At 37.2% G+C, this 16,838-nt stretch overlaps 1 protein-coding gene across 1 annotated transcript; it reads right to left on the reverse strand.

Annotated features, from left to right (window-relative positions):
- Positions 1-1,177: 1,177 nt before the first annotated feature.
- rpp40 (ribonuclease P/MRP 40 subunit) lies at positions 1,178-10,313 on the reverse strand. The gene is made up of 8 exons (XM_053650986.1): positions 10,095-10,313; positions 8,763-8,904; positions 8,603-8,668; positions 6,569-6,664; positions 6,340-6,465; positions 1,973-2,165; positions 1,761-1,895; positions 1,178-1,630 (listed from the first exon to the last, which is right to left on the reverse strand). Exons 1-8 carry the CDS (start codon positions 10,209-10,211, stop codon positions 1,432-1,434), a joined length of 1,074 nt encoding a protein of 357 aa, XP_053506961.1. The 5' UTR covers positions 10,212-10,313; the 3' UTR covers positions 1,178-1,431.
- Between the last annotated feature and the right edge of the window lie 6,525 nt (positions 10,314-16,838).

Raw genomic sequence — 16,838 nt, forward strand, 5'->3', positions numbered from 1 at the left:
GCTGGACCTCAAATAGAACACTGCCTCACCCAAGCTCTGAACAGCACCATGGACAGCAATGCAAACATTAGCACCAGCACACTGACCAGAGGCATGACACCTTGGTAGGCCTTAAGCAGAGGTCATACTCATAAAATAATACTAACATTTTTTTCCTTTCCTCCACATTAAGCCCACATTGGCTTGAGTAAATTTTAATGACACATTTTCTACATTGCACACAAACGTTGTCAGTTATAAACCAATATCAAATAATTGGCATCATCACAATGAACTTTGTGTGATTTGTTGATGAGCCAGCTGACAACTACCGTGGAAACTTTCACAGTCCCATACGACAAAGAGAACAGAGCAGTGAAGACCCTGAAGACTGTGAAAGTAAGGACAATAGCTTATATTGAATGTGACAAGAGACTGGTGACCAGTGAAACTGATTAAGAAAGATCAAACCAGTGCTGTAAGTGTGATAGTTATCAGTTTGGTTCTTACTTCAGGTAGTATTTTCCCTACTTGACCTAGTGCTCTTAAATGCTCCAAGTATTCTGTACTAAACACTTACACGACCCTTCATCCTGGAACTAGGTGAAAACTATGAACGGCTGTGTGTAGGGGAATGCTATTATAGTTCATTCGTTTTACCAAGTGATTTAAGAAATCAGACATCTCCAAAACCCTGAACAAGAATTCTCCAAAAGTCTGAACAAGGAAGACAAAGAGTTTCTGCTATGCAGAACTTAGTGATATTATCCATCACATTTAAAACTTTCTCTGTGCTTCATCCTCTTTCATTCCTATTTTTTTTTTTTTACTATTTCAGAGGCATGTAGAGTTTATAGAGAATGCAGACAGAAAACCCCATCCTACCTTTATTAAATATCCCTTCTATCTTGTACTGCTCTGGTTTAATCATGTGGCTGGTCTCTGAGCATGACACACAGCGAGAAGGTGGCATGCCCACCACTGGGTAATATTTGCTTTTCGTTTGCATAATGTTGAAACATGAAACCTTTTCCCAGCTCTCACTGCCTGCTTTGCATTGCTCATACAATAATCTGAAAGAGAAGGGGGATGATAAATGCTTAATAAGCTGCAATGTGAATGGCCTATAAACCAGTATTGCACTTCTACAAATAATATTGTTTATTGTTTAAATCATGAGACAAATAAACCTTTTAGATTGCAGTATTGCACTGAATTTAATACTTTTCAAAAGAACTTAACATGTTTTTATCATCAATAATGTGTTCTGTTAGCTAGATTTTACTATTATTTTGCTATTTATTATTGTTATAATCACAAGATAAAATAGAATACATAATATATAACAAAAATCTCAATTCCATTCATATAAAAAGGTCTCCAGGACATAATTTCAATAGCTCAGATATGTGAAATAGCAAAATGATTATAACGTCTGGTTCATCAGGTTCATCAAGGGGGGCAGCCATCATGTGCACCAGTGGCCATGTGCAACCAGTAATCCTGGTTCTTGAAGCAAACAAAATTGTAGAAGTTTTCTCCCCCCTTGAGGAAGCCATGTTCCGTTGTTCCCCAGCACACAGGACTATCCACAAAGCCATGCACAGTGAGGGAGACCCAGTCTGTAAACTTTGGTGCATCAAAATAACTTCTGGATGAAGAGAGAGAAGCATATTGTTTCACTTCATTGTTTTTATTCATTAAAGATAGTTTGTTGCATGATTCTTTTAGATACAAAAAGACACAACAGAGAAATTAACTGCTAAAGCAAGTGAATTTACCTAAGCTCTTGTAATAGTGAAGAGATGTCTTCAGGAGGGATGAGTCCAGTTACTGTGCAAAGCAGGACCTGGCTCACAGAACTGCATGGCTCCGGACATGCATATGTGGACAGGAAACTTGCAGCTGAGTTTTCACTGAAACAACATTAATAACACCATCTGCCCAATGGAAGGCATGCCATATCCAACAAATAATTCCACTGAATACTCACCAACTTATATTTAGGTTCACTGCCCCCAGCCACTCCAGGAAGTGCTCTGGGGTGCATGAAAGTCTCTTTCCCTGAAGATCTGAAGACTGAAGTGATGGGCACAACAGATCTCTCAGATTGTGGGTACTAAGAGTAGGCCTACACTTCTCGTATGTGTATTGAGACAGGAGAACCTTCAGATGTCCATCTCGGTCTGAGAATGAGAATGACACAGATTAGCACACACCCGGAAAACACTGTATTAAACTGCTGGGGTTTGAACTCATGACCTAACGACCGGTAGTCCAACGTCTTAACCACCAAGAGACCACGAATCCACTGACTAGCATGTTTTTGGGCAGTGTTAGAAAAACAGAGAAGCCTAAAAAACACCCATGCAGACACAGGAAGAATATGTGAAACTTCACATAGACGGCAATTTGAGCTCAGATTTGCATGGAGGACCGGGAGCTGTGAAGCTGCAACATTACGTTCTGCACCACATGTAAATATTGAAATAAAATAAAGCCTTTGCACAATCATTGGGAGATCACAAGCTCAAATCATGATGAGAGACAGCCAACTATGGAGAGAGCAAAACCCATGATCTCTGGACAGGAGAAATGGAATTACTCTCTCCACTGTTAATCAGAGAGTCACTAACCGATCACAGTGTCTGTGAGCTCATGTATACAGGAAAGGGTAGTTGGCACTTTCCTCACAGTTTGTTCGTGAGAAAGCAGGAACAGCAGTTTGAAAAGATGCAATGGTTTGCTTCATGCGTCTCAGAGGAAACACCTGCTAGCTGTTGTGCAATGGGGGAGAACTAGCTAGTGGGAGGGAAATGACAAATTACTAAATTTGGGAGAAAAATGGAAGAACAAAATTAAAAAGTCACAAATGTAACAAGGAACAAATAAAAGCATTACTAAAATTCTAAACTAAATTAAATGCAAACTGTAGAAAAGTGTGTTCTATGCTGGGTCTTAAGATGGGGCTTCTACAACTTGCAGGCAGGAAAGAAAACAGCCATTTTGTTTATGTTAGTTACTCTGTGGACATTAAGTAGTCCTGTACAAGACAATCTTAAATAAACATGTACAGAAAGTGATTTATAGCAATTAAAATAATTTAAAATATATACACTTCAATCTCAAGTTCTGAGGAGAACTAAGGGACAAGTAAGCACAAACCAACTTTTACCAAGGCCACAAAAAAGTCAGATGATTAGACATGAAATTCTTATTCCTATATATTTGTGTCAGTAGTTCAACTGTTGCATTTAATACCAGTCAGTCATCTTTTAAACAAATTTAATGTATTACATCATACAATAGGCAACAAAGCAAAACAAAAGCATAAATATTCTTTCATAAGAGAAGGTCAACAGATTAAATCCTAAATTGAGGCTGAAAAAAGTCTTGGTGATGTGAATGTGGAATTTAAAAATAATAATAATAATAATAATAATAATAAAAAATTATATCCTAACTGAATGTAGGCAAGATTGTAAATGAAATCTCATCTGGAGGTTGAATGGAAGGTGTAGCAAATTGGTGAATATTTTTATCAAAATCTACGTCAGTTTATCCCGTAGGTCAAAATCTCTATTGTTCTGAGGACATCATGAAATGGATAATTTACAAGATGACATGTTGACAAGATGATACTAATTGAAAAAAAATTAGATGGCTTACTTCACAAAATTGTAACACTTGTTGCTTTAGCAACTGTCTTCATTTAAAAGAAAAGTGTGAACAGAACTGAAAATACCACTAAAAGAGGGTATCTGCAGGTATCAGTAGTTCAAATTTAATACCATATTCAAGACATTTCTAAAAAAAGTTGAAGACCTGCACATCACTTCAATCATGCTACATGATACATCAGCTGTAATAGATTGTGTTTGTGTATATACATCCATTTCTGGGTTTAAGAAAACAATAGCAGGGTAAAATTCTATAGAGGTATATGGGAGAGCAGAGCAAATATACTTTTTGCATTACCATTTGCTCCAACAATGAAAGAAAAGAAAAAAATCCAGTATTTCCTTTTCATGACTTTCCAAGAGAGGAAAAAAATAGAGATGGATTATGGCAGTCAGAAGAGAAAAAGATGTCAAATTTACCATCACTCCCTCAGGAGCTGTATTACAAAACCCCCTCACAGCAGTGTTCATGCCACTGTAATGTAACAAGCAGTGTTAAAATGCACTGAATAATACTTATAATAAAAATACTAAATTTTTATTTGAGGGTACAAATGGTAATAACAATAGTAATATATTTCTGACTTAAATTCACTTATGCGTTAGACCTTGTGGCTTTTAAAGGAAGACCTCCTTTTAGTTGGCAACAGTTTTTTTAAATTCACTTCTCATTACCAATCAGGTGAAATGCTGTAAACCTCTGCCTACAAAAATATTTTACGTTAACGTAAAACCAAAGTAAATCTGGTGTGTGTTTGTGTCTAAATGCATTTTACAAGCGACTCAAACTTACAGCACAGACAGAAATGAAGTTGGTGTGGAGCGGCGTTTACTGTGAACCGAGCCGCTCTAAAACACTAATGAGCCGCACACACAGAGTGGAACACAGTGACATGGGTTTACCATTTCAAACAGCAACGAGCCAAAATAAAATCTAAATCTTCTTTACTGTGTCAGTTCGGTTGTATTTTTAAGACCTTTGAAACACGAATTCAAGACATTTTAATGCTAATTAAGGCTTTATTTTTACATTAAGGAATGTAAGACATCTTAAGACTTTTTAAGGACCTGCGGACACCCCACTAAAAGGGGAAATATGTACAGTGCATCTGGAAAGTATTCACAGCGCTTCACTTTTTCCACATTTTGTTATGTTACAGCCTTATTAAAAACAAAAAACAAAAATAAAGCACATGTACATAAGTATTCACAGCCTTTGCCATGACACTGAAAATTGAGCTCAGGTGCATCCTGTTTCCACTGATCATCCTTGAGATGTTTCTACAACTTGACTGGAGTCCACATGTGGTAAATTCAGATGATTGGACATGATTTGGAAAGGCACACACCTGTCTATTTAAGGTCCCACAGTTAACAATGCATGTCAGAGCACAAACCAAGCCATGAAGTCCAAGGAATTGTCTGTAGACCTCCGAGACAGGATTGTATCGAGGCACAGATCTGGGGAAGGGTTCAGAAACATTTCCGCAGCATTGAAGGTCCCAATGAGCACAGTGGCCTCCATCATCTGTAAATGGAAGAAGTTTGGAACAAGCAAGACGCTTGCTAGAGCTGGCCACCCGGCCAAACTGAGCGATCGGGGGAGAAGGGCTTTAGTCAGGGAGGTGACCAAAAACCCGATGGTCGCTCTGACAGAGCTCCAGCGTGTCTCTGTGGAGAGAGAGGAGAAACTTCCAGAAGAACAACCATCTCTGCAGCACTCCACCAATCAGGCATGTATGGTAGAGTGGCCAGACGGAAGCCACTCCTCAGTAAAAGGCACATGACAGCCTGTCTGGAGTTTGCCAAAAGGCATCTGAAGGACTCTCAGTCCATGAGAAACAAAAGATTGAACTCTTTGGCCTGAATGGCAAGCGTCATGTCTGGAGGAATCCAGGCACCACTCATCACCTGGCCAATACCATCCCTACAGTGAAGCATGGTGGTGGCAGCATCATGCTGTGGGGATGTTTTTCAACGGCAAGAACTGGGAGACTAGTCAGGATCGAGGGAAAGATGAATGCAGCAATGTACAGAGACATCCTTGAGGAAAACCTGCTCCTGAGCAGACCTCAGACTGGGGCGAAGGTTCGTCTTCCACTTAGGGACAACGACCCTAAGCACACAGCCAAGATAACCGAGATAACAGGACAACTCTCTGAATGTCCTGGAGTGTCCCAGCCAGAGCCCAGACTTGAACCCGATTGAACATCTCTGGAGAGATCTAAATATGGCTGTGCATCGACTCTCCCCATCCAACCTGATGAAGCTTGAGAGGTCCTGCAAAGAAGAATGGGAGAAACTGCACAAAAAAGGTGTGCCAAGCTTGTAGCATCATACTCAAAAAGACTTGAGGCTGTAATTGTTGCCAAAGGTGCTTCAACAAAGTATTGAGCAAAGGCTGTGAATACTTATGTACATGTGCTTTTTTTGTTTTTTATTTTTAATAAATTTGCAAAGATTTCAAACAAACTTCTTTCACGTTGTCATTATGGGGTATTGTTTGTAGAATTTTTAGGAAAATAATGAATTTAAGCCATTTGGAATAAGGCTGTAACATAACAAAATGTGGAAAAAGTGAAGCGCTGTGAATACTTTCTGGATGCACTGTAGTTATTCATCACAATCAATAACAAATCTCTTAAATGAAAAGAATTATTCAAAGACTTCCAATACAAACCTGAATGGCAATCTGTTAAAAGAAAGTCACTTCTCAGTGGCACTCTTTCTTTTAAACTTAGCAGAACTTGCTGGTATCGCTTTGCACCAGGAGCCAAAGATTTATCAGTGAGGTCCACAGTTACAACTGCAAATGCAGAAACGTATTACACAAAAATGTATATTAAACTGTTAGATTTAGATTGTTTTGGAGTTAGTTTATTTAGTTAGATGCTGATAAAACTTTTCACCATATCTCATGGGCTTTCTGTGATTGTATAGAGATGGTTTTCCCTCCATGCCAAGCTGCTCATATGTGTCCTTATCAAGAGACAATATCAACTTTCCTACGAGGAAAAAAAAAAAGAATCATTACATAGTGCACTCATCCAACACCAAGGGTCAAACTTAATTACATAATCTATTTTGGTAAAACTGGTATTGTCCATATTAGATCATCATTTATGGCCAGGGATGAAGGACAAAATTGTCAAGAATCTTTTATTTTATATATATATATATATATATATATATATATATATATATATATATATATATATATATATATATATATTTCCTATTTGTAACTTTCATGCTTTCAGGATACGTAAACAATAATTATCTATAACTTTTAATAAATAAAATCAATAACATTTTAATACTTCCATACCAGCTTCATTAACTGCACATAACATGTTACTATTATGGAAAATGTGTTTGTCACATACAAATGTGTATAGCATTCATGAAATAATTACACAAAATTATTTGATGTATGTATGGGTGTAAAATTTCTGTGTGTAAAATAAACAATAAAATATTCTAAGTGAAATCCGTTTTGGGATATGTAGATTAAGACAAATTTAGTGAGCTATTGTCAGCATATTGTAATATAAACTTGCCATACAAAATTCTTTGTATTGTTGTAAACTTTCAACAGTTCTGTCATTCTGATCAACAATCTTTAATTCTGACATGAGTAAAGAAAACATGGCTGAGAAAACTGACTTCAGGGACCTGTACCATGAAGCTGGTTTAGGTGGCTAGCCAGGTAAGTTTCAGTTTAGTATGTGCCAACCCTGGGTTTTAGGTGTCATGAAAGTGGCTCAGCTCGCTCCATGGCTAACCTGCTCTGGGGCAGGGTATGTTCTGGGTAAGAGAACGCAAACCCAACTTGGACCAATCAGCTGTGAACAAAGTGATGCAACTAATTAAATGCCCCAGCACAAACTGTAAGAAGAGCACTTCGCAGAGAAACATTTAATTAAAACAATTTACATTTATATTAAATTAAATTACATGATGGGGCTATAAGTTTTCAATCCGTTTATTTTCATTGTGAGCCTACTTACGCATTTACACAATCAGCAACGTTCCCGAGCTTTGGCAGCCATGACGGTGTTGGTTTTTGTGATTAGTGTAGTTTTAAATTCCTCATATTTCCACAAAATACTTTCTTGCTTTTCAACTGGAAGTGAAGTATGCACACCTGCTCACACCCCCCCACGTTGAATGCTATTGGTTGTTCGGTTCTGAAGTCACAAGTTTATATGCACGCGCTAGTGGACTGATCATAGCTTAAGGATCAAAGCCTGAGTTGACAGAGTATGTTGACAACCAGCGTCATGGTACCAATAAAGCCTGATTGGTTTGGCTTTGTCAACTCGAAACTAATCCCGTAACCCTGAGTTTGTTCAACTAGCTTCATAGTACAGGCCCCATGTCCGGAATACTTGTTTGGGTTTGGATGGGCCTCATTCATTTTATAGACACTTCATGCACCACCATCCTGAGGGCAGAAATTTGCAGACATGAATGGGAATTGGGTATGGGGTGCAGGGGGTATTATGCTCAAAGCATTTTTTTAAGCTCAAGTAGTTAAAAAAATTCATTCAAATGTCAAAATGACCTAGATAACATTTAAGAGATGTAATCTTCATAAAAATTGACTAAAATTACATTTACGGCATTCGGCAGACGCCCTTATCCAGAGCGACTTACATTTATTACATTCGTTTATACATCTGAGCAATTGGGGATTAAGGGCCTTGCCCAAGGGCCCAACAGTGGCAGTGCTGGGGCTTGAACTCCTGACCTTCTGATCAGCAACCAAGAGCCTTTAACCACTGAGCCACCACTGGCCCAATATCCCACCATATTACCTAATGCACCTTTAAATCACTTTCAAAAATCAATTCCACTCAAGTAAAATATGCAAAATACCAACCTGAATTTTTCAAGGTACTTTTGAGAAAATGACTAGACATGTGTTTAATCATACTTACTGCTCAAAACAGCAATAATATTGTCTTCATCAAGCCTGGTTTTGTACGAGAGGGCATAAAAACTGCCTGTGAAAATAGAATAAAAAACATTTCAGGACAGACCCAGAATGAAATAAAAACAACTTACACTGTGGTAAAAGAACACAATCTTTACCTTTACCTTTCTTAATTATTTCAAGCATGTCCTCTTCCAGGAATCTGTAAACTGGTAGATCCCGAACAAGGTGATATGAACTGAAATTACTGATAACTTTTGCTATCTCAGCAGGCAATACTCCACATTCAGGTATCAGTAAGGAAATCTGCAAATCAAAAATATTTAAGCTCACAACACATGAAAAATGTACTCAAACAAATCTGGCATTGTTTTCATACATAAAAATACAAAGAGTCAAAGAGCCACATCTAATTAACAGCTGGCACCAAAGAGTTTGGTTGTCTGGGACAGACAGTCTGTTGAAGTGAATCAGTACTGCAGTGATTCCCCAGTAAGGAGTCAGAGATGAGAGATGATTAAGTTTTTGATTAAATATTTCTAACTGCGCATGATGATTTAGGTGCATGGTAGCATTGGCGCCTCACAGTTTCAGGATACCTACTTCAATCCTGACCTCAGGTTACTGTTTGTGTGGTGTTTCAGTGCAAGTTATCCCACCGTGTTTGTGTGGGTTTCCTCTACGTTTTCAAGTTCCCCCCCATTTCCCAAAAGCATGCCAGTGGTGCGAATGAGTGTGCAAATGTGTGTGAATGGAGTCTTGAACTGGACGGGTATCCCATCCAGGCCGTATTCCTGCCTTGCATCCAGTGTTCCTGGGATAAGCTCCAGGTCTTTCGCGACCCTGACCAAGATGCAGTGGTTACTGATACTAGGTGATTGAATGAATGATGACTTAAACTGTTCTTTACCATTCTTAAAGTTAATTCATATTCTAAATGAATTCATAGACAATCACAACTTTATTTATCTCACCATTACAAATACCATTAATACTGTGGCCTACATAAAATCTTTTAAAGAGTAAAGTGGATCGCTCCCTAAAAAGCCATCATCATCATCATCATCAAACACTGGAACTGAGACTAACAAGTTAAGTTTATACCATTTTTATATACTTCAAAATATTTTAGAAACCTGCAGCAAGTCTGGAATATACTATTAACATACCGATAAAATTAAGCAAATCAATTAAATTAGCATATTCTATACATAGCTAAACTGTAACATCAGACATGTATTTAATGGGTAATTAATGGATGTTATTTCCAACAATTTACTCTAATGTCTCAGTGCAAACAGTGCAGTGGTATTAAAACTACTCAGCTGTATTTAGAGATCGTAGGTTTTCTAGAAATATTTCTATTCATTCCTAAGTTTTGAACTAAGAATGTCACCCTCCATGCAAAAAACGTTTAATCATGCATTATGTAAACCAAACTGAAAGAACCGTTCAGTGTTGCTAAACGGCTTTAAAACCAAAGTGTTCTCGCTCACCTTATAGTTGAAGCTGTGTTTGGACACGTGCGCTTCATGACGTGATGCTTCATTCAAGAAGCTGGATTTTTCACAGACTAATAACCTCCTCGGGCATTTCTCCAAGTCTGATAGCATTTTAACACAGAAAGAGTAAACGTATAATTCGTGTGTTTTATGAAATAAAAAATGAGCTGGGGAAGCTACTTCTGTGTCAACATCTCTTTCGTCCCTTTTTCATGTCGGTTGACAAACAGGAAAGTACTGCGCCACCGCCACCTACTGCACTGGAGGCGCATTTAAAAACTCTGCATACAGAGCAGCGGTGAGGCCAGAAACTAAACAGTGGGCTTGGGGAAAATAGGGTGGGCAGGCACGGGGTTTGAAAAGAATACTCAGATGCCAGGATGTGCTGAAAAGAATTTAAACGACTGTAGAAAATGCCTAGTGAGTTAAATGTGCCAAATACAGTGGCGTGAAAATGTATTTGATTTCTTCTGTTTTTGTGTATATCTCATACTAAATAGTTTTAGATCTTTAAACGAAATATAACAGAAAACAAAGGCAACTTGACTGAACACACAATACAGTTTTAATTAATTAATTGATTTTATTGAAGCAAAAAAGTTATCCAACATCTATCACCGATGTGAAAAACTAATTTGCTCCCTTAAATTTAAAATCTGATTGTGCCACCTTTAGTAGCAATAACTGCACTCAAATGGGAGATCAGTCTTTCACTTACTTCTAGGACTAGGATTTACTCCTATACTTTCGATCATTGTCTTGCTGCATAATCTAGTTGCGTTTGAGTTTCAACTTATGGACTGAAGACCGGACATTTGTCCATTATGATTTTCTGGTAGAGAGCAGAATCCATGTTTCCCTCGAGTACTGCATGTTACCCAGGCCCTGAAGTAGCAAAGCATCCCCACACCATCACACGGCCACCACCATGCTTGGCCGTAGGTCAAGGTGAACAAACAATATTAGATTGGTTTCCTACCTGTACCCGGTCTCTAAGGTAAGTAAAGTAAAGAGGATGAGCCAGAAGTTCAACCCACTTTTATAGTGCGGAAAGCTCTGCCTCCGGGGCCATGGGCATGATTTTGCTTACATAAGGTCTCGACGAAAGGCAGAAGGTTATAATCCTATTTAGACCGTAGTGACAGTGAGAGTTAGGTTGAAACAGATCTTGTGTGCTTGTTTTAAACCCTCATGAGCACAAGGAAAAATCTCTATGCTCTGCTCACGCGAATACCTTTTCTTTTTGTCAGTAGTGGGCAGGTCCAACTGGTCTGACTTTAACCTCAACTATCATTGGCTAACAAATTTTTCTGGAAATCAGGTCTGATTGGCTGCCTGCCACTGTGGCAAACCATTAGCAAAGTTACCTGTTCTTTCAAGAGAGACACGACTTCATCCACGGACACTGTTCATATGCATTTATTTGTTCATTTGTTGATAGTTTTCAATTGATATCCTTGCAACATACTACTTTATGTAATATAATATATGTAAATACAGGGTATCTTTACCAGTTGTTTATAGACAGAAAGTGTTCTATCAGTTTGCATTTTTGGGATGATAATTGATAGTGAGCCATCCAGCTGATATCATTATATTGATAATCCTTCCTTCATTAAGACTCTTCATAATTAATTGTAAGCCCCCAGATAATAAATCATTGGCTTAGCAATAGAGGGTCCCAGACGACACAGACTAATAAAGAAAGGGGTAGTGCTCCAGTGGAACAACTATTCACTTCGGCACTAAGGCACACCGCCGGGGTATGACTGAGGAGAGAAGTTTTCCCTCCACTGAATGAAGATCCTGTGCCTATGGACTTCCAGCATCAGAAGTATGATTATTGTTCATCGCCCATTCTGGTAGCAATTGATCTAGCTTTAGATCAGATTGAAGATCTCCGAAAGGAGGTGAAGTGCCTGAGGAGACAGGTGGAAGAGTTGTCTGTCTGTCAGAGATTTTGTTTGGGGCGATTTGCTGCATCTGACAATGACATAAAACAAAACTATACAAGATGCTATATTATAAAACACATTGTAGCTTTGGTCATCTGATTGCCAAAAAGTAATTTTCTGGTCTTTACATTCATAATACATGTTCATTTAAGTATATCTTTTATTTACATGTCAGTAAAGGCCTACAGTATACTTTAAAAGCAATACGGTCTAAACATAAAATAAGCTACAACTGTTGGTTATGCATTAAATTTGGTGGTATACATTACATTATGTGGGGGGAATAGGGAAGTGAAGAAAATAAAATTGAATGCTACTAATATTACTTTCTCTATATAAACAGACATATACATTTCTCTATAAAAACACATTATATAAACAGTATTTAACATTTTATTATTTTAACAGGGTCCGTGCCTGCATGCCATAGATGACTTTTTCCTCTTCATGGTCCATCTCTCAGTTGGTCTAACACAGAGTGATCTGGCCCCAGATTCAATAGCCATCAGTCCAACTTGAATCAAATTATTACAGCCTGGGCCAATTTTCTCTACACCATTCTTGGATTGGTGCACATCTGGATGTCTGAGGAGGCGTTCAAGGCTCACATGCCAAAGGCGTTCCAGGACTACCCAGACACACTCTGCTGAAACCTGGAATGGCAATTATGGTCGACAAAGGTTTTTGTGGATGACTTTGTGACTGTGTGAATGTCCAAAAAGAACAGTGCTGTCTGTCTGCATTTGCTAAAGCTCATGGACAAGTCAGAAGGCTATTGGAAAAATGTTTTGTGGATTGATGAGAACAAAATAGAAATGTTTGATTTAAATGAGAATGTTTGGAGAATGAAAAACACAACATTCCATCATAAGAACCTTATCCAATCTGTTAAACATGGTGGTGATGGTATCATGGTTTGGGCCTGTTTTGCTGCAAATAGGCCAGGATGCCTTGTCATTATTGAACAATGAATTCTGAAGTATACCAACGAATTCTAAAGGAAAATGTCAGGACATCTGTTCATGAACTGAATCTCAAGAGAAAGTGTGTCATGCAGCAAGTCAAGGACCCTAAGCACACAAGCCATTGTATGAAAGAATCATTAAGGAAGAATAAAGTTAATGTTTTGGAATGGCCAAGTCAAAGTCCTGACCTTAATCCAACAGAAATGTTATGGAAGGACCTGAAGCAAGCAGTTCATATGAGGAAACCCACCAACATCCCAGAAATGAAGCTGTTCTGTACTGAGGAAGGGGCTAAAATTCCTCCAAGCCAACGTGCAGGACTGATCAGCAGAAGAGTTACCAAAAATGTTTAGCTGCAGTTATTCCTGCACAATCTGGTCACACCAGATACTGAAAGCAAAGGTTAACATACTTTTGTCACTCACAGATATGTCATATTGGATCATTTTCCTCAATAAATAAATGACTAAATATGACATTTTTGTCTCATTTGTTTAACTGGGTTCTCTTGAAAATCTGTTGATGTTTTACATCATAGTTATGCAGAAATACAGAAAACCCAAAATGGTTTACAATGGTTTCACAAGAAACATTTGGTGTGTCCAAATTTACCAGTCCTCCCCAAAACTACTGGAACAGCAAGGCCAATTCATTTGTTTCTGTGATACATCAAAGACATTTGTGTTTGAGATCAAAACATTGATATGAGTCGCAAGTTTAGGGTTTCAGCTTTTATTTCTATTCTTTACATCTAGATCTGTTAAACATAATAAAAACATAGAACCTTTTGTGTCAGACCACCCAATTTTTAGGTGAGCAAAGGTATAGGAACAGATAGGAACAGAAGTCTTGAAGTAAATGAAAGTAAATAACAGTTAATATTTGGTTGCATATCCCTCGCTTGCAATAACTGCATCAAACCTGTGACTCACAGGTGATGGGAATCGGAGTCTCTAGTCCCTTACCGGTATTTACATGACACTGTACACACAGCTTGTCAGGAAACAAAAAACAGAATAAAAAGTTTTCTTAGTTTGTGTCTGTGCTCCTAGTATTTTTTTTTATTTTTATCTGTGAAAGAATGTAAAATAAAAAGGTACACAACTGTAAACTATAAAACATGAAATTACCTTTTAATTAACAATTAATGTAAATACAAGAACAGTTGACACTTTTTGCATTATTGTTTTGTAAAAAAACAAAAAAACAAAACAGTAAATCACTGTATTTTCTACAGATGCATGCTGTTGGAAATATGATTTTTCTTTCCTTGTTTACAATAAATCACAATTATATGGTCAAAATGAATATGAATGTACTTCTACGGGAATAAACCATTCTAGGCCAGACCTCTCCAATTAATTCGATTACATGACTATTTAGACTACAATGACTCTTTAGTGTCTCATGATCCTTCCGGAACAGGATCCGGCACCTCTAAACTACAGCACACCTGTGTTCCAGAACCTTTTTATGTGGATCCGGCACCTCTGGTTGTAAAGTCTCCCACAGCAGTTTTATCAAAACAAATAGTTTTAGTTTTTAATTCACCAAAAGTAAAACAGAACAACAAAAAAAGGGCAATAGAAATGCTCAAATATTGCCAATAATATTGCTCAAATATTGTTAATCAGTAGCCTCTTTCACATAACATAATCATTTCAAGTTCATAGTTCACCTGAATTTGTTGTCACAAAGTGAAGCCTACTATCTACAGGTTGTAGAGTGTGTCATGGCGAAAACAAAGCAGTTATCATTACCAGCAATTTTTAAGAACACAAACAAAATACTAAAAAGGCAATAATCCAAGAGAGCGAGCAGCAGCAGGTCACTGATGAAGCAGTTTGGTGACCATTCCCACGACTAGCAGTGATAATGCTAGCCTGATTGTGGAAGGTTTTTAGAAGCACTTACGAGGTGAAACATTGTCAACCTGCGCATGGCTTTGAAAGTGGGATCGAATGCCCAGAATTAAATACAGTCAACAGGCCACATACAGTCATTGGGGCTGTTAGGGAGTGCAGGGACTCAAATGGACAAAAAGTTCCAGAAGGACTGAGGCAGTTGATGGCTACTGCAAATACCACACCAATCTTGAGTGGAGCGCGAGCAGGGATTCTCCAAAATGAATCTCATTTGTAGCTCGCAGCATGCACCCCTTGTCCTGTCAAGTGCCCCTGTCCTGTCACTCATCGCTGATCTACATCAGAGCAATCCTCTGACTGAGTCTGTTCGTATGAAATTTAACGTGCGTAACTATTTCTTTCTACCACAGTGCGTTTTCATTATCATGCACAAATGATATCACATTATCATTTCATTATCCTCACCCACTTAAGCTTCAGTACCTATTCAAAATTAACTAACATCTCAAATATGGAAGTATTTTGGAGACAATATTCAAAAGCAATTGCAAACTGTATTTGCATTTCCCATTTGTGGACACATGAAATGTGACATAATTCAAATGAAAATGCAAATTGTGTATTACCGTTTGCATTTTCATTTACGCGAATGTGCAGTGTCTGCCCAATTTAAAAACATATATAAATATACACTGTACTGTGCGTAAGTTTCAGGCACCCTATTGTTTTTAGTACAAACTTTGTTATAGATTTTTTATTTGATGACTTCTACTTTATCAAGTCAGTACAAAAATCATTTTAGATCACCAAACATTAGTTTTCTAGAACAAATTTAATGTTACAGAAAAATGTTTGCATGTCATTAAAGAAAGCAGCATATTACATAAGAAAACACTTTTCAGACAAAAAACACAATGGAGACTGCTGGGTTTTGCTGCAAAAATAAGAAATGTGCAACAGTCAAAGTCTCCAGAAGAACTGTGACTGGATCTGCAAGATGCTCATTAAAACTTACAGCTCATTAAAACTTACTTCCTTATAAAACTGCACTAATTGTACCGGAGACTACTATTTTTATTTTAATGTCACACCAAATATTGACTTTGTTTCATTTACTACAGTTTACTGATCTTTACGGTATTTTCTTTTTTAAAATGTAGAAACATATAATTTTATTATTTTGAAGGCATCTCTGCTCTAGCATTTCTTTGCTTCTGCCTAAAACTTTTGCATAGCAATTATATATATAACTTTGTTTTAACTTTGTTTTGAGACACTGTTTCATGAGACTATACTTTTAAAAAATATTCTAAGAACCATTCAAACATAGATTGAAAACATCTGGGAAATAAGTTTTACAAAATGTAAAAAATTGAGTGAATTACCAGAACAAAAACGTAAATATCACTTAAAATTATAGTTCCATACAAGATAAATAATGAATTGTTAACTTAAAACTATGGTCTGTAAATTTAATTAATTGAGTTGACATTACTTAAAACGAGTCAAAAAAAAAAAAAGGCTTAGTTCAACTTACTCAAAAAGCTGATTTTTAAAAAAATTAAAACCAGATCAATATTTTTTTACATTGTATGACCATAGTGCATATAACCCTGGTTAACAAATTATGAGCTAAATTAGATCTTACAGTTAGCTGATTAATTTGTGCTTAGAATTTCTACTTCAGTGTGTCTACTTTAAGTGCTGATTAATCTAAAAATATGATTTTGTTTCAGTGCCTTTCTATGAATGTATTTGTTTGGAAATTGTTTTCCATTGGTTCCTCTGCAGCTAGTAGGCTGTTAAGATGGCATATTGTTATTTTTACAGTCTTACATGTTAGCATTCTTTTACCACTTTCAGAAATTCTGTCATTGTGAACTGTTTCATTAAATTATTTCATATTAATGGATTCAATAATTCATATTAATGGATATAATTAATATCCATTTT

Source organism: Ictalurus furcatus, chromosome 20, assembly GCF_023375685.1.
Source record: "Ictalurus furcatus strain D&B chromosome 20, Billie_1.0, whole genome shotgun sequence".
Classification (NCBI taxonomy): Eukaryota; Metazoa; Chordata; class Actinopteri; order Siluriformes; family Ictaluridae; genus Ictalurus; species Ictalurus furcatus.

Bases quoted from the DNA above. Each gene is read 5' to 3' on its own strand.
- rpp40 (XM_053650986.1), bottom strand. From the start codon at position 10,211: ATGCTATCAGACTTGGAGAAATGCCCGAGGAGGTTATTAGTCTGTGAA. The intron at 6,665-8,602 runs GTAAGTATGATT...TTTTCCTCGTAG, and splicing joins TATTATTGCTGTTTTGAGCA to GAAAGTTGATATTGTCTCTT. The intron at 1,631-1,760 runs GTAAATTCACTT...CTCTTCATCCAG, and splicing joins TCACTATTACAAGAGCTTAG to AAGTTATTTTGATGCACCAA.